Here is an 18,304-nt window from a genome sequence, read left to right as displayed (position 1 = left end):
GCTCATCATTGGCCACCAAGAGACATCTTAAGTTTATCTTAAATAAGGTGGTGGTTAACGTTACACTTGCACGGTTTTCAACGTATAGACCGTGATCATTCTGAGGTTTTTCACATTTTTATACGGGGTCTGCAGGACTGGAAATTGCACGTTATTTTAATTTCTCATAATGTGATACTTCTTTACACGATTTATTAAGTTATAAATTTAGTTTGATTCCATAACTGTTCTGCTGTAGCAAATTTCCTGTTACAGATGATAAACCAAATCAAATCAGTTAGGAGGACCATTCCATTCGTCACCTCATGGAGTATTAGTCTTTTCACTACAGGAACATGAAACATTACTTGCAGGGGCGGAGTTGCAGGAATTTTTTTTGGGGGGGGGGTTCAGGCAAGTCAGATTTTTTATGTCGAACAGTTGCATGTAAGGCGCCTTTTAATTAAGACCTTATTGTACAGGTGGAAAAGATATATATCAGACAAAAGAAAAATTTACAAAATAAAACGGAAGGAAGATATAGAACAAAAAATGAAAAATAGACGAAACAAATGTAAATGTGGAATAAAACAAATATGAATAGAGCAAAATGAATATAAAATGGGACAAAACAAAACATGATATAGATCTAACGTTAACCCAATAAATAAAAAACAGGAGTTGCCATAGATATAAATGTAAAATGAAGCACCACCAACGACGCTAGACCAGTTTTAATGTAGAACTAGACGAAAGTTGCAATACATGTGTAAAAACACGTACAAATGTAAAATATATCAGACGAAGCGAGCGCCCGTGCGCATAGTTTAAGAATACGATAATTTGCCATGTAGTAACTTTTAAAATTTAAGTATAAATTTGTTAGCTACGGCGGTCAATAGAAAACTTTTTCAGGCATTTTATTGAATTTGTTTTTTATTTAAATAAACCTTTATATATATTTGTTTAACACATACAAATCTGCAATAAAAAAATAGTTCGATAAGAATTATAATATTTTCATTAAGCATACTAAAAATACTGAAATGAAAAAAAAGCTTAATCAAGTATCAGATTGTTACGATGACGACATAGGATGAGTGCAATCAAGATGGCGGAATCCACAGCGGCTAACCCGAACCAGCCGAGTGCCTCCAAAAGTGATGAAAAATCACTAGATAAACAAACATTGGCTGCAGTTTTGCAGTTTTTGCGAAAAAATAATCTAAAGGTGAAATGGTGATACTTTTTTGATGTACTGATCTATGATATACCGGTACAATGAGTCAATGATTAACTAATCAGGTAGGCATGGTTATGATGGTAGGCCGCGCCGGCTACGGCCTACCATCACCAGATCACTGACCATGCCTGTGCGTAAACGAGGTCAACTCTCAACAATGCTCTCTCGTTGGGATTTTCACTTCGTTCCCACTTAGCCTAACCGAACTGTGATGGTTTGGAATGGCAGGGTATTGTGCGGTAAATCCAAGGTACCACTGCCGAGTACCCGCTGCCAGTGCCAGGGGCTACTGCTGTACTGGCAATGGAAAGATTTGCACATAAAAAAATGATACGAAGTGGCTATCGTTATGGCATTCGTAATGCATTTCTCATTTTCTATCATTACGGCACTAGACTGCGCAAGTGCGATGATGTAGCTGATCATCACGACGGTTTACAATGTATATATTTTTAAAAATCTAGACTATTGAATGCTTGTGGCTGAGTGGTCAAGGCGGAAGGTTTGGAACCACTGGTGTGTGAGTTCAAATCCGTGCTTGGACCGGTTTTTTTTTTCCCTAAATTTCATGTTTTATACCATAATTGTTTTTTCTAATTGTATAGGCCTAAGCATGAATCTTTTCTCATCGGAGGCTTTGGAGGATTTTTTTTAAGAGAAATAAAGTCCGGAATCTGCGCTTAAGTTGGCGCGCTTGCGCAGTTACAGTGCCGTCACAATAGAAAATGGGAGATGCGTTACGGCTGCTGTAACAACAGCCACTGCGAAAATGATAAAAGACTACTACTTCTAGTACTAGATCTAAGCCATATCGCAAATACTGCATGGAATTTGCACAATGGTAGAAAGGCATTGTGGGAAGGATAAAGGACCAAACAATGAACCTTTTTCCTTCCCACAATGTCAGAAAGCAATACAATTTAGACAAAGGCTTGTGACAGACAGACATGTTTACACTTACAGTAGTGTTGCAAGGGATAAGTGTGGAGTGGCGGGGGTGAATTGGCCAGGAAGGGAGTGGTCAGGGGGTGAGCTGGTAAGGGGTGGAGTTGGCAAAGGAACGGGCCGGCAAGGGGCAAGTTTACCTACATGTACAGTCAGTTTTATGTGGCCTTTAAATATCATGAAAATTGTGCAAATCACAATGTTTGGCTACCTGTGCTGTTCACTGCTACATGTAAATGTGCTCATAAGATAAGAAAAAGAATATTCATGTTTACTTTATTTGGGTTAAAAATGCATAAGGAAACTGAAGACTTGCTGAAGAAAGAGGCTAACGTTGAAGAAACTGATGAAAGTGTTGGCACCAGTACAGATCAAGAAGTTACATCAGTCTTGTCAGCTTATAACAGGTAAGAATATAAGGCCAGCAACTCAATGCGAATGGAAGGCAAAACGTCGTTAAAAAATTGCAGCAAAATTATTGCCAAATACAGATATTTCCATTTTTTGTAAATTCACAGTGTCAGTAAGAAATTCAAGTTCTTGTTTGCATGATCAGATTCATGCCAAGTGTGACTTGTCCTTCAAATGTACATGTATAGGCTCAAGTCAGTCTTGTCCTGTCATCTGTGTCTAAGAAGAAACATTAAACTGGATATGATATGGGATAGTGTATCTTGCGACCAGGTGTTTCTGTCATGTGGGTCATTCCATGACAATGGGGCACAATTTGTGACGGTGTCCTTATTACATTGGTAACTTTTTACCACCTGTCATGACCTGTAGAGCAGGTTACATGTATTTACCCCGTAAAAATAACATACACCTCTGTATTCAGCCTTTCAAGATGTATAATTTGGAATCCAAATGCAGGGAAGTACATGTAGCTTTTCATTTTTATAGAACCCACGTAACAATGGACACCGTCACAAAATGTGCCCCAATGTCATGGAATGACCCATGTAACAGCAGTGAAAGTAGAAACCGTTGCCATTTGAAATCACATGCAATATGTTGTGTACATCCACATGCATTATTTTCACCTTGGTTGTAGTATGATGATAATACGTCTTATCATATGCATACGAGTGCCTGAGTGACATTGATAGATACTGCATGCCACATAAAGAGCATGATAGCACACGGGGTATAGTATTCAATGATATCTAGAACTCACTGAGTATATGGGCAAACCCGGCATTTGAGGGTATCAAACTTGGTGTGCCCAATAAAGAGTACAAGAAAAAGAAAGTGTGCAATGTTCATGACCTATTTTGTGCTATATATAGAACTCAGTGGTGAGGACGATATTCCTGAACTTTTGTGGAATGATCCAAGTGATTCATCCAGTTGAAATGAGTGATGTGTGTGTACTCCATGTTGAGGGTTTACTCTGCTTTCTGCTTTACTGGAACTTCTGAAATAGGTCCAACTCGTAAAACAACCTGACATTGCAACTTGATTATGGGTAATTCCAGAAATTAGCCGTCCAAAAGTGTGACATTTTTGTGTCCCTGTTACGTCTGACCTTTGCTATTTGACATGGAAATGTCACTGGAATTGATTTCAAACTATTGCTATTTGTTTGGCAGGTAATTTGCATTAATTCGTCACTCTTGGAAATTACAAAGTCAAATGTCAGATGTGACAGGGACATGAAAAAAATGGACCCCGAATTCTGGAACTACCCTTATCCAAACTACACAGGTTTGGGTTTCTACTTTTAGGTGTATGGGTTTGAACACTTCAACATTTCAACATGTCCACGTGCAAAGTGAGGGTCAGGTGGAAAGTAACAAATACATACAGGCATACAAAAGTTGGTTCTAGAATTGATTTATTCCTCTGAATGTGCACATTCACAGCATTAGCTCATGAATAGGTTCGTTTTATTTTTTGCTCTCCAGTGATGGAGACCCATGTATGTATGAAGAGTTCTACCGAGGGTTACAAAACATTATTGAAAGTTCCCTGGATTCAAGCAAGGTATGGATGTGATAGCAATAGAGAAATTTGCTTGTGTAAGACATGAACCAGCAACCTCCAGAACGCCGTTTCGTTGCTCTACCAACTTAGCCACCAACCCTAAGTTGGTGGTCTGCCAATTCCTCAGTACCGTAGCTTCGAGGTCCTATGTTCATAGAGCTAGGACTTTGCACTGTAATAGTGGAGGACTTGTTTTTTCTTGAAATACAAAGACTATGTCCACCATGCTTGACCGTCTTCTTCCTCAGTTCTCAACAATCCAAAATATGTGCCTGATTGCAAAGGATGCATTGCTGTGAAGTCATCTAGGTTCAGTGCATACATGTAGGTGTTTCTGTTCAAATTGTAAACCCAGGGTTTACTATTAAACTGAAAACATTTCTGAGAGAGGGTTGATGCTTCCTTATTGCTGTGCACATAAACACAATGAATCAGCAAAGAGGAGAAAACTGAGTCCTGGAAAATCTACAAAATTCAAGGACTTTTTTGTGTATAAACCAATGTAACCTTGAGGTTTTTTCCAGAGATGACATCACGGTTTTGTTCACGAATATGAAGGTCTCATTAGCATATAAAACCTAAAAGGCAGTAAAACACCCTTTGAAATAGCGGAACAAAAGTTGAAAATAAGGTTTTTTGAGACACAAAAGTGTGTTTTGGAGGTTTTCATTCAAAAAAAAAAAGTTTAGCTACCCTCTAAGGTGCATAATAAAGTAATAATCTTGAGTCTTAAATTGAAAACTGACACATTAACTTTGTTGTTCTTTGAATAAAAATGTCAAACCTTTGAGTTTTACTTGTTGCATTCTTTTGCAGAGTGAGTTGGCACAAGTGCTGTATCCTGTCTTTGTCCATATGTACTTAGAACTGGTCTACAATGGTCATGAGAACCAAGGTAAGGTATACACCATGTCGATACTTCATACAACCAGGTCTGCATGCATTACTTGAAGAAAAAATGTTTGATAAAATACAGGAAAATAAAAGCGAGAGGTTCATTCTGAACATTGTATCCCATGTCAAATACACAGCAGGATTATATTGACCTTTTACTTCTCCGTCTTGCTCATACCTAGCTTTGTGATGAAATGGTGAATTAAATGGATTCATTGTCTTCCTCCCCCCCCCACCTGAAAATGAAAAGACAAAAGAGAGTATTCTAATCATGCGTTTGAGTACTACAGTTATATCTTGACTTTTTTTGGTCACATGCATGGTTGGTTCACTGTAACTCAAGATGCGTTATTTCTTGATGCAGCCAAGACTTTCTTTGCATCATTCAGTGAGGATCAGGAGGAACATCACCAAGACGACCTAATTCGACTCGCCACCGTCACCAAAAAGGATCATATGGTCCACAATGAGCTGATTATGAATTACAGGTAACAGTTGGAACTGGTGAAGAGAGGGAAGCAAGGTTGATACTTGGTATTACCATACCTCATGCATATTCATGATCAAGAGCAGAATTTTCATTGTCATAATATGCCAGTTGCTAAATTAGTGGTTACCAGGCAGTGTTTAGGGTTACATAATACATGATATCATTGTAAATGATACATTGTTGCAATTAATAATTAAACTTCAAAGTGAATTGGGGTTTGTGCATATCAGTGAAAGAAGGCAAGAAATTACTGGGTAGAATTAACGCTCAAATCAACCCTTTTTAACCTTGAATTTCCTCAACTTACCTCAGCAAGACTTCCAATCACAAAGCAGTGATTTAAAAGAATGAAGATTGAGAAATCAGACTTAAGTCCAATAGAGTGATTCCAAAACTTTCCATAGGACAAGCAAGTACGTGATTCGGATGTGCCGTAATTCCTACCAGTCGTTGAAGAGACAGTTGCATGACCGGCAAAACACCATGGTGCTAACTATTGTAGAGGAACATCTCTTCATTGATGGTAAGTGTCAATCTGGCCCCAGCTGCATGATGGCCATCTGTAATACACACATGGACTCCATCAGGAACTGTAGAGTGCGGTTTTGTAGGAGAATAACAGAAAAGTATGTGTAATGCTGTTTCTGTTTGCTAATCCGCCCCGAGCTGAAGTGCGCCATCAATCGGCGAAAGAAAGACAGGTGGTTACAGGTGGGTTCTTGCATGCATTCTGCGTGTATGCAAAGATCATACATGCTGCAATAAATTAGTAATGCGTACTCAGCATGCTCCGCGTCACATATGCACATTCTTGCGCACCTCATGGCGCGCCTATGCGGTGAGTACCAAAAAGAACATGCCCCCTTTTGTTCCACTCGGAGCGGATTGTTACAGTGTGACAAAAATATGAAGCACAATACAGTATGGCAGGTGTTAAAGCTAACCCCCATGTATTATAGTAAGGAACCTCCCACCGTCTTGGAAAATCCCCCATTGTGCAGGAAACTAATTTTGCAATCTTCCTTCTTGGCATACGTCCCGTGTCAAGTGACAGTGATGGCTGCCAACATCCCAGTCCCATAAAATCCTCCAAAACCTGGTGTGTGTGTGTGTTGAAGATCATGGACGGCTAGGTTGAATGTCTGAATATTTTCGGCCTATATTTTCTCAACCAGTTTTTGACGGAGTACCACGAAGTAAGCAGCAGATTGAAGCAACAGCAGGGGGCATGGTGGGCCAGGCAAGGAGAGACGGTAAGAATAATCCTAGTGCAGAGACAAACCACCCTGTGGCCTTTGCGAACCCTCTGGTGCAAAGTGGTCAACTTGTCTTATATTATGAGGTCACATGTTCTCTTGTCAGCCAATAAGGGGAGGGTGTATTACGGCTTACTGAAGGAACCGGAGATAACCCTTCCAATGGAAGAGGAAGATGAAGGAGGAGAGGAAGGAGACAAGCCCAAGGTACGAGGACACTGGCACCTACCTACTCTCAGGCTGCATCCAAAATCTGTTGTCTAGAGCTAGGTCTAGGTCCTCGCTCCATTGGAAATGCGTGGAGACGCGCAGACAATAGACCTAGCCATAGCTCTGGAAGCCCGTTTTGGACATGGCCTCAGATTCCAAGTGCAGTTCAAGAACAGACCCTGACACTGGGAGGGGGGGAGTCTGGGGTGTTCAAAGGAACCCCCCAGTGGTAGATAGGTTCCTGTAGTAGTTTTTGTTTGTTCTTACAAGGACGATGTAAAGTCTAAGCTGAGTAAAATTCTGATTTGTGACCTGAAAGTTTATCATAAGAATCAAGCAAAAGAAAGAGAGTGTGCCGAATAACTTGTCCACCTGCTGGGCATTCCTTATTACAGTAGAAGCCACCATCGTCTCATGTTTGTCTATGTGCAAATGGTTCCCCAACAGGGCCTAACAAAACCCCCAAATCTTAGGTAAAAAAAAACAGTTCATGGAAGTAGCAGGTGGCACTTGAAGGAGAACGTCTCTGTGCAGTCCAATTGCAGAAAAGAAAGAGGCATGAAAGTCAATGATACTGTAGCTTTTATGTAATCCTAACTACAGTGTACATTTTGACCTGGTGTTTTCGACATTGCTGTGTCACAAAAACGTGATTGGAGGCTTTGGAGTGCGAAAAGCACAACTTCACGTGATGTACTCCAATCTGAGGGGAAAATAGTTACGTGGTGCCTTTTTTATATATTGAACAGAGAAAACGGCCCAAGAAAGATGCATCAGCTGGCAAGAAAAATAAACCTGATCCCAATGCCCCTCCAGCAAACAGAATCCCACTTCTGGAGATGTAAGTTGAAGTTGTATCATGCACCAAAATATGTGCACCTCATTGTGATAATTCCTCTGTGTAAGTTTAACCCCTGTCTATATACAGAAGAGATAAATTGCTTGTCGATGTTCTCATTACTACTGTCAGATTCATCAAACAAAATAGGCAAAGTGGGAGGCAGTAGACTAATCCCATCAGACACCATAAGTGCGTTGGCACCGCACTCACAAACACATTCTTTCGCTTGACGCACACGCGTTCCTGTGGCAAATCATGACGCCCTATTAGTCAAAGAGGCATGTAACGCACACGCGTACCACCTCTCCACACGCAACACGCCACCGTAGTAATAGCTTCTAATTCTGAAAGTTGATTTACGCTGTAGTTGCGATTCACGTACATTGTGCCACCAAGAGGTTGGCATGGAGAGGCCATATCTCAAGTTTGCAGTTCAAAAAAGCATGGCCGCCTTGCAGGATTTGCATTTCAGCTCTTAGTCAACTCAGGGAAATTATTGCAGCTGTCGAATAGAATTTGCCGACCATTTCCCACAATGCCAAAAAAAGAACTATCCATGACAACCTCTTGGTGGACCATGGATTGTAAATTTCCACCTGTTGCCTCTTGCTTTGGAATATGTGAACCTGTGTCAATGATTTAAGGACAGTCAGTTTTTATTACTCATTTGAATCCCAGGTTAAAGACATCTAAATATGGAAATTTACTTAGAGGAATGCCAATAAATGGTGAGGCTTGTCTGGTCTTTGTTACATTTTTAGGAAAGACTCCGATAAAATTGACAAAGCCATAGCTTTGAGGGAGTTGTCCAAGAGGATCAGGCTGGGGCCAGACTGTCTGCCGTCCATCTGTTTCTACACATTCCTGAATGCATTCGAGGGGTAAGTGTTCAAGGGGTAAATTTTCCAAGCAGGATTGTGCGCTTTGCACATCTTTTTAGTTGGGTCCGTACAAGGTTGGAACCAGAACTTAATTTTTGAGGGGTCCAAGACTGTGTTTATTCAGTAATGGGGGCCCAAAATATTGGAAAATATCAGGCTATGTTTTGGTAAAGGAAATGGACCCTAAAATCACCTGTCTCTTGTTTTTGAAGAATTGTTTTTGCTCCTTTTTGGCGGGAGGGGGCATGACCTCCATTGACCCCCTGTCTCCCCAGTTCTGTATCAGAGCTAGCAAAATGCTTGGCGATTTTTAGCAATGTCAGATGTCACATATGTAATCACCCTGTTTCCAAATGCTCAATTTTTTCCATTTCAATCACATGGGCCTTAATCTTTATCAATGTTGGGAGTCACTCATGCACCCAGACCCTATCACATAGACCAAGGTTTTAACCAGAAGGATGTGTTGGTGTCTTTTGAACACTCAGAACTCTGTTGGACACCCACTTGATACTAAAAAGCATAAAGCTTATAAAGCAACTGGGACTCCCTGTTTCAAAACTTAAAGCATATTGTTACAACCAATATTTCAAAGACCGGCTAGAGCCCCTGTCATGAACATATTTGAAATGTCACGTTTACCACATGTTCCTGGTTGCAGGTTGATATCGGTGGACATCAGCGACGACTCCAGCCTGATGGTGGCTGGCTTTGCCGATTCCTGCATCCGCGTCTGGGCCCTGACGCAGCGTAAGCTACGCAACATGAAGCTGGGGAGTGAACTGGCACTCATCGACAAGGAGGCAGATGATGTCATGGAGAGAATCATGGATGATAGGTAACAAAAAGAACCATTTCTTTATTTTTTGTACCCCGTGGGACAACAGCCAAATCTAAAGTGAGTCATTGCTTTTTCCATTTACTGTACAGGTCAGAAGATGTTAGATGCCAAATATTCAGTGTGTGTCTCTGAACTTGTAATTTTAAAACTGTTTACAGGTGTAGTTTTGGGATACTGTAATTGACCATAAGGAAGGTGCTTATGCCTTTTGTGCCGGACAGCAGCAACTGAGCTGACTGTTTGTAAAAAGTGATCATAGGAGTGCTTCGTGTAACTTGTGGACCTTATGAGGAAGGGTCAGTGATGATAGTCTTCAGCAAATGAAATCCCTGATGATGTCATCATGAGCTATGTTGCCGTACTGTGCAGGACAGCGTCAGAGTGCCGGACATTACTTGGCCACAGTGGCTCCGTGTATGCTGTCAGCATCAGTCCAGACAGGGGCTACGTCCTGTCTGGGTCGGAGGATGGCACAGTCCGGCTGTGGAGCATGTTCACCTTCTCCAATCTGGTTTGCTACAAGGGCCACAACTACCCGGTGTGGGACGTACAGTTTGCGTGAGTACCAGCAGGGTCGGTTGGGATAGGGATGGTAGCCATAACACGTGTTCAAGCATAGGTACCAACTGCCTTGGCCTATTTACACAGATGAGTGATAACAGGGAGTGTTGACTAAAGATGATATGCGGCGTGAAATTTTACACACAATCCCCAAATCTACTTAGTATACAAATCAGTATGCCACTGACTTTCCACAACAACAGTAGCATCCCGTAGAAGGAATCAATGGCTTGACTACATTGTGGCAGTCATTCTGTGATCCCGATGAGATCACTGATTGGTCAGATCACATAGTCTTATCTCAGCGATTTTGAAGAATCACAGATCTCAGCTGTCCGATTTTGAGCAATTGAAATGCATGTAGGGACATTGAATCTAAGTACATTTGTAAAACTTTGATTCAATCTGACATTGAGCTTTCTTGTCATGGTTATTTGGCCTGCATGCTTTGAACACCTCTGAGAAAAGTGTACATTTTGGGTCGACCAGTCTGGGAAGAAAAAAATTATTCTGCGATGATATTGCAAAAATGTTAGGGGAGGGGAAAAATGCAAAAAATGTGCTGCAGAGTTTGTGTCGTGTGTTAGATTTTGCCTGATTCCAGGCGGACTCTCACCTTTGAGCCATTGTTGGATGATATTCAGTGACTTGCTCATGTATGAAAATTAGTGAAAGCGATTGGCATGCAAGTTATATACACGGCTGTTTTTCTTTGCAGTCCCTATGGCCATTACTTTGTCTCGGGGGGCAACGACAGGACAGCAAGGCTTTGGACAACTGAAAACTATCAGCCAATCAGAGTGTTTGCAGGACATTACTCGGATGTAGACGTGAGTATAATTGCTTTCCAGTTTATTTGCTGCTTCTGGGGCGGGGGAAGTAGGGGCAACAAATTTGGAACTTCATTTTTGTAATCTTTAACGACCTGTCCAAGGGGTGTTGCTATTTTCCATACTTTTGGAAGGAGGAAAATTCAAATTTGCTTTTTTGTCGTTATTCCTGAGCAGAAAACCATTTGCTCCTTTATGGGGGGAGCATGGCCCTCGTTGGTCCCCCTTGGGTCCATCGCTGGGATGCGGGAAGACATTGAACTGTTTCATGTGCTGCTGTTGCTGTGGTTTATTCCTGCAGTACGGGTTCTTAAGCATATGCTGCTGGGGAGCCTGGTTTCAGGCATATAAGCTTTATACATGAAACGAGGAAGCCCGAAACTAGACAAAAGAGCGGGCCTTGTGACAAAAGACTGTACTCGGAACAAAAGACTGAGCTGCTGGGAATTGCCAACATTTTTTTCAGTTGTCAATAGCAGAGAAAATCTGTCCTTATTTAGAGATTATAGCACTGTTTTTTGGCATTCAGCACAAGTGGATTACCACTGGGGACAAAAGCGCTCCAGCACTCCAGTGATGAGTGATACAATACTGCTGCATGCTAATCTGGCCCCTATTGAAAAGACGCCAGCAGTGCACTGTACCAATTTCAGGAACAAAAGAAAATTACATTTCACCGCACAATCTGGGCCTTTTTTACAAGGTGGCAGACCTGGCTGAAATACTCAGGCGTCAATAGATGTTGTCTGTCAGATTAGAGTAGTAACCAGACAGTTATCCATGTGGGTGTAAACGTCCGGTAAATGAAACTATGATTTTTTGAAGAATTTTGAGAACGGAAAATCTTGAAAATGTCCCAGTTTTACGTCATGCAACTTCAAATTCCGCCTGGCAGCATGTGGTTAAGGCCAGGCAGTGCACTGCAAAACCTTGGGTTTAAAGGATGACAGCCAACTGAGCAGTGGATGCTTGAATGTGGCGTGCATCCAAGCACAACAGAAGTAGTATGGTAACATTAAGGGTTGCAACGTGTAGGATGTAGGGCATTGCTTGTTTTTTGGGGGCTAGTGAGACCAACAAACTTTCTGTTTTTCCCCATTTTCCAGTGTTTAAGATTCCACCCCAACTCTAACTATGTGGCGACAGGCTCGAGTGACAGAACCATTCGTCTGTGGGATCTGCAGAATGGCAAATGCGTGCGCATCATGACAGGTCACAAGGTATTAGTAAAGCAAGTCTTGCACTTTTTCTTGCCTGTGGTCTGGTTTTGCATCCTCTCACCACGAGAGGGGAAGGTTTGCTGTATCACCTTGGAACTTAATCTCTTTTTTGAGACATGAGGGTGTGAGAAAAAACAATCGTTCCAACTCCAGATTTCGAACAGTTTGCTCTGTTGGTCATCAGGAGTCTCATTAGAGTTGAAAACATACCCAGGGACGGATCCATGTCCGACTGTTTTTGATAGGCAGACGCATAGCAAATGCACGTGTCATCGTTACTAATACACTTACACTGTACCAATTAGGGTCGGTCGGGAAACCGGCACTGGAAGTGCGATTGGATTATACTTTCTCATTTTGGAAAGTTGGCATCGCTGCAGACGCGTAGCAAATTCTGTCATTGTTACTGACACACTTACATTTATACACGTAGCTAAGCTTCTGTTCCTAATGCCATGTACAAATAATGACCCTTACAGGATGACATCTATTTAGTAGTACTACAGTTGGTTACTTTTTTTAAAAACATTTTTGGGTGTTGGGGGAGGGTTGGGGTTTGAGACCCCTCATCGGCACCTGACTCCACCAGAGAGAGGCCAGATTGCCACTGTTTCTTTCGCTACTGCTATTTCAACACCTTTCCCAGCTTTTTATGTGAGGTCCAGTCCCCTAGCTCTCGTGAATAAAAGTCCACGACTTCTCATCCTTGCAGGGTCCCATTCAGGTCCTATGCTTCTCTCCCAATGGTCATTACTTAGCCTCTGGCGGCGCTGATGGCAGGGTCTTGATGTGGGAGCTGCGGCACGGACACCTGGTGGCTGAACTCACTGACCACTCGGACACTGTGTACGCTTTGGCCTTCTGCAGGGATGGCAGTGTCCTGGCATCAGGTATCAGCATACATCCGTCATAGGCTCGCCAGTCCAGGGTCACTGTTTCACTCAATTTATTGGAGGAATGTAATGCCAAGTTGAATTTTCTCTGCAACACTGAAAAGATGGTGGCTATTTTGGAGTCTGTAATCAAGCTGGATGTAACCTGAAAATCAAACACAGCATGTGTCTGTCTGAGTTTTTAAATTGTAACGAGCATGTGATTACATTTGAATAACCCGTTGATGGGTCATAACATCTATATTTAGATAAGCACGTTTTTGATTGAAACTTGCAATGGAGTAAGCATTTTCTGCTGTGCACTGTTTAACTCTAATTTGGTAAGTATTTGGTAATTTTCAGTTGTTATTTTCTATGATGAAGGTGGTATGGATAACTGTGTCAAGCTGTGGGATGTGAAGAAGGTCTTCTCAGAAGTTGAAGCGGAGGACATGACTACAACACCCAACATTGTACAGTAAGTTAAAAAAATTACGAAATTTCTTCAACTGCTGTCCAAATGGCTCCTCGAATCCTGCATCATCAAAAATAACTGTTCATGATTTTGTGGTAGTTATTGATCACATAATGTATGATAATCGGTAGGGAAGCTATTAGTGTATGATCAATAGTTTGACGGTCATTTTTAGATCTGCATGTAAGCTCTTGAGAAACAGAGTTTCTCCAGCTCTCTTGTAGCAGCTTAGACTAAGCTCAGGGTTGAAGTTGTCGTTCCAAGTTTTTGGCTTATCTGTCTTTTGCTGCTGTAGCTTAAGTTTCTTCATCCAATCTCCAGCATAATGTCAGCCTATTCATGTCTGACAAGACGTCCAGAAGCACTAGGAATTTCTAAACTGAGACCTGAATCCTTCCAGAGATAACCTGACATTGCTGAGAGGAATGTTTGTCTTTGCACAAGCAGGTGTCTACTTGGAATGATCTCCTCAGTTTGGAACATGAGGAACACTCTGTGTATTGGTACAAAACAAGGATTACTGCAGTCCACATTTTCCAGGAATTTTCTTGGTTTTGATGCTTTTCAAGAATGACAATGCGATCAAGACTAAAATGTTTACAACTTTTTTACATTAGTTGTTGGAGATGTTCCAATTTCCATAACTGAAGAAAAGCTCTCTGATCTCGTTACAGATCTTCAAAGAGCAAGCTTTTGTTGGGCTCTTATCCCACCAAAGACACTCCTGTACACTATCTCCATTTTACCCGACGGAACTTGCTACTGGCTGCAGGGTCTTACGCAAATGCGTCCAATTGAAGAGAGTTGTTTGGACGTGACCAGCTCTGTGGCACTTGTCAGCCTCTCAACCAGGAATTGGACCATTTCCTCTTTGAAAAGCTGTTCAAAGCTTCAGCAACCTTCTTGTATGAGGGAGATGCACTTACTTGGAATGGTGCTCTTGGTGCTCTGTAGTGTCGGTGGGAGTTTTCAAGGATTCGGGAGGATTTTTAACAGAGAGAGCTATCCGACATTGTTGACTTTCCAGTGAATGGAACCTACTCAGCTTACGTTAACTAAAATGCTTTGTGTCATTTGAACCCCCAAGCCATTGAAGTTTCACGTGAAAATGGGAACTGTTTGAATTATTGCTGATCTGTGACACAACTTACATGTAAAGCGTTCTTATAAAAATATGAAAAGGCACCATGTCAGTAAATAGTTGACACATTCAGTTGTTCTCTTGAGGGAAAAACGAAGAGCTAGACATGTTACAGGTATGAAATTAAAGTTGAAATTACAATGTGTATGATGCTTGTTGTTCCATATGGCTTCTGACCAGAGCCCCTGATTAAAGATGTTGACAAATGGGAAGGGCCACCGTAATGTAAGGCTAAATACCTCAGTTGGTAGAGCACTGGTACGGTATTCTGGAAGTCGCATGTTCAAATCCTGCTCCAGTCAGTTTCTTTGTTCATCTTTGTAATGAACGATTTCAACGTTTTTACATGTTACAAGATGTTTCCCATTCCATCACCGAAATTGCAAGAGAAACACTCTGATTTATCAATTCCTGGGAGAAAACAGGTAGCCTGTTTTCTTCAACAAAATTCACAATTTCCATACATTTAACCTCCTTCTTTTTTTTTTTTTGATCACAACTTGTTTGCCAAGAATGCAAGGGCTCGGGTTGTCATCATGTGTTGATTTATGAAGTGGTTAATGGCTGTGCTGTACACTGGCAGCGTGTGGACAGTTTTGACCAACATGCATGTGACCTGAACGATATGCATGTCGTCACCCCGTAACTTCGGTGACTTGCGGTCGTTTAACTACATGGTGAGTCGTTGTTCATGAGATGAATCGGCAGTATATCCTGGTTAGAGGAAGTGACACAGACTTGAATGTATTTTCTTGCCGGCCTCAACACAAAGCTAGATTTATTTAGATATAAATTTATCTTGAAGCACATGTGAACTCACCAAGAAAGCGAGGCATTGGACTGATACACAAAATAGCCCACTTTGAAAAAGTACTACGAATGGAAATCTTGTGCACCACCTTTAAGGGCAAAATGAGAGCTAAGACCAATCTTTTTATTTCTAATTGACAGATGTGTGATTAAAGTTGAAACTATCGAGTGCATGAGTCTGATTGGTGAGTTGTAGCTGTGTAACCAGTCACAGTAGATGGAACCTGAGGGTCTACTATTGAGAATACTAATGTCACCTGGTCACGTTCATACGTGGGGTGGTGATACCCTACGGTGATTGGGTACGCCTAAGTTTTAATTTAGGGATTGTGAAAACCTGAGAGAACGCTAGACTTGACAAAATCTGACCACCACATTAAAGATTCTTAGAATGCATGGCATTACATCCCCCAAGTAAATAATATAAATTTCTACATATATTTGCTAAAATGGTAGCGGTCCACATTAATCATTTTAATTTGTAGATATTGGTTGCTGTAGCAACAGCGGACATGACAGTCAACCTGGTTGGTGCTAAGTAAATACATGTGTAGAACCTTACAAAATATTGCGTGACAGTCCTTACAAACAACTATGAATGTAGGATGGGATACAATAGGACTTTCATAATGCTCAGAAAGGTTGTTAAGGTTTACCGGATTCGTTCACGCTCAATACAAGAGTGCACTGAGTGCTCAATTCCAGATGTGAATAAAGGGGAAATATGTGGCTTTCTGCAAGGCTTTGGGTGAACTAAAACCTAAACCTGTATGCTTGAAACAAAACCTACACTGTTGTTATTTTCCCCGGCAATGAAGGCTGTAATATATTTAACCCTAACATTCCTCAGTCCTCCAACGGGTGAAGGATTGAGGACTATTAGGGTTAATATATTTATTTCCTAAGTGCAGTTGTTTCTTTGCTTTGAATATGATAACTTTTCTGACGGTCATCCATCTTTGATATGTTTTGATTAGAAGAAACTGAACTGAACCCAAGTGATGGGCTCTGCCAACCTCATGTTTGACTGATTGATGGTCTCCTAGTGCCAGGTCAAAATAACTCCATACGTATTAGAACATGAAAAGAATTAACAGATGAAAACAGTGAAGTTGTAGTTCTGACAGATTTCTTCGGCTTATCATTTTACTGTAGTAAAATATTTTACCATTTTCACTTTGCTGGGTGTTTGTTGTCTCAAGTCATCCTTGGAGATGCACGGGCCCTCAAGATAGACCCACTCCCAGTTTTTTCTTGGATGATTCCCGTACCACGTGGCTGCTTGGTCAACATGCGACAGCAAATTTGCACCCTCTGTTTCAAGTGTCAATACTGGGTACACCTGGTACGAGAGGCGTTCGTAGAAACCCACTAATGATTGGGCGCAGATCAAAAACATCTGCTCACATCCCAACGTCTCGTGAGCATATTCCTCAGCCAACAGTAGCATCTTGCGCCCAAGCCCCAAACCTTGCTTGGATGGACTTATGCACACGGCGTCCACGTAAGCACCTCGGGGCGTTTTGGGATGGGTCACAGTAGTAGTAGGGATTGGAGAGTTCTGGACCACACACCCCTTTTTGCCCCGTTTTTGCCCAAAACTCCTGGGTACTACATCGACTAAAAAATCGCGGAAATAGTTTTGACGAGAAAAAATGGGAAAAACCATAAATGACTCGAAATCCCGGGTTTTGCCCCCAAAAACCCCAGTGTACCACATCGACAAAAAGGACATTTTTAAAAAATATAGACATTCTAGGGGATAAATCTATTTTACGCGGCTCCCCGTTGCTGGTGTGTTGGGTGACCTTTGGCCTACATCCGATCTACTTGCTGGGAATTATTTTGGTGATTTAGTAGAATAACTTACGGTGTATTGAACCGCCAGCGTTTACAACCACCTGAAATAAATGCTCTTTATATAAAAATAGTAGTATTAAAAAAAACATGTTGAATAAAAATGGACAAAATTTTAGAGACCTATATAAAAATAGAGACATGAGCAACCAAGAACAAAGACCTCTGTTAAAATATTTTATTCGATATAAGAAGCCGTTTTTAGAAGATTTTGTCAAACAGTATAACGTTCCGCTACTTGCGCCAAAAGGTAAACATCATACACGATTTGAACTAATAAACGCTATCAAAGAGGATCAAAAACAATTTAGATATCTCCCGCGTCAGTCATATCGGCAGCTGTTGAAAACGGTACAAAAATATAATATTCCTTTTGCAAACTAAGACAGATACGTCAAACTAGACTTTATCGAAGCGATTAAAGCTTACACTCAGCCCGAGGAAATTGCGGAAGTCGACATCAGAAGCATCAATCGTTTTCAAGGTAACTTTCGCAATTGGAAGTTGATTCCTCGTTTTTTTTAAATATGACCTCATCCGCTTTTTTGATTTTTACAAAACTTTCATCGAGAAAAAAGCTTTAGAAGAACTGAAAGAAATTGGTTTATACAAATTGCAAACGGCTCTAAAAGTTCAGTTTAGATTGGAAAAACCTGAAAAAACTGAATTTGGCGTTTTCCCCTTTTTTAGCGACAACGATGCCGTCGCAAACAAGGCCGACGTTAAAAACGCACTCGCCAAACAACGCGAAGCACAAATCGAAGATGTTGAAGCTCATACACAAAAAGGCTCGGGTTGGATCTTTGACAAAGTTGTCGCTTTTTACATCAACGTGGTTAAATATAATCCAGTGGGTTCTTCTTACATTCCGTTGCCTACGGAACTGTTAGACAAAAAAGCAATCATAAACGTACAAAATAAAGATCAAGAATGTATCCGATGGGCGTTGTGGGCAGCTTTAAAGTTATATTCAGA

The 18,304-nt window shown here is 41.2% G+C and overlaps 1 protein-coding gene across 3 annotated transcripts; it reads left to right on the top strand.

The window, feature by feature from the left end:
• Positions 1–1,058: 1,058 nt before the first annotated feature.
• taf5 (TATA-box binding protein associated factor 5) lies at positions 1,059–16,583 on the top strand. Of its 3 annotated transcripts, none has more exons than XM_087134186.1 (17): positions 1,059–1,210; positions 2,468–2,574; positions 4,047–4,150; positions 4,967–5,045; positions 5,409–5,532; positions 5,939–6,057; positions 6,710–6,787; positions 6,897–6,997; positions 7,750–7,841; positions 8,603–8,722; positions 9,384–9,560; positions 9,933–10,121; positions 10,843–10,954; positions 12,061–12,174; positions 12,887–13,064; positions 13,431–13,524; positions 14,196–16,583. In XM_087134186.1, exons 2-17 carry the CDS (start codon positions 2,514–2,516, stop codon positions 14,317–14,319), a joined length of 1,866 nt encoding a protein of 621 aa, XP_086990312.1. In that variant the 5' UTR covers positions 1,059–1,210; positions 2,468–2,513; the 3' UTR covers positions 14,320–16,583. The 3 variants fall into 3 exon arrangements, with proteins under 3 accessions (XP_086990312.1, XP_022111919.2, XP_086990313.1); XM_022256227.2 differs by having other exon boundaries at positions 1,070–1,210; positions 4,072–4,150; XM_087134187.1 differs by having other exon boundaries at positions 1,070–1,284.
• Positions 16,584–18,304: the final 1,721 nt, after the last annotated feature.

The sequence above is a fragment of the Acanthaster planci genome, linkage group LG03 (genome assembly GCF_054643075.1).
Source record: "Acanthaster planci isolate LZ-2023a linkage group LG03, COTS_SCS, whole genome shotgun sequence".
Lineage (NCBI taxonomy): Eukaryota > Metazoa > Echinodermata > Asteroidea > Valvatida > Acanthasteridae > Acanthaster > Acanthaster planci.
This window is presented reverse-complemented; position numbering and strand designations above follow the sequence as displayed.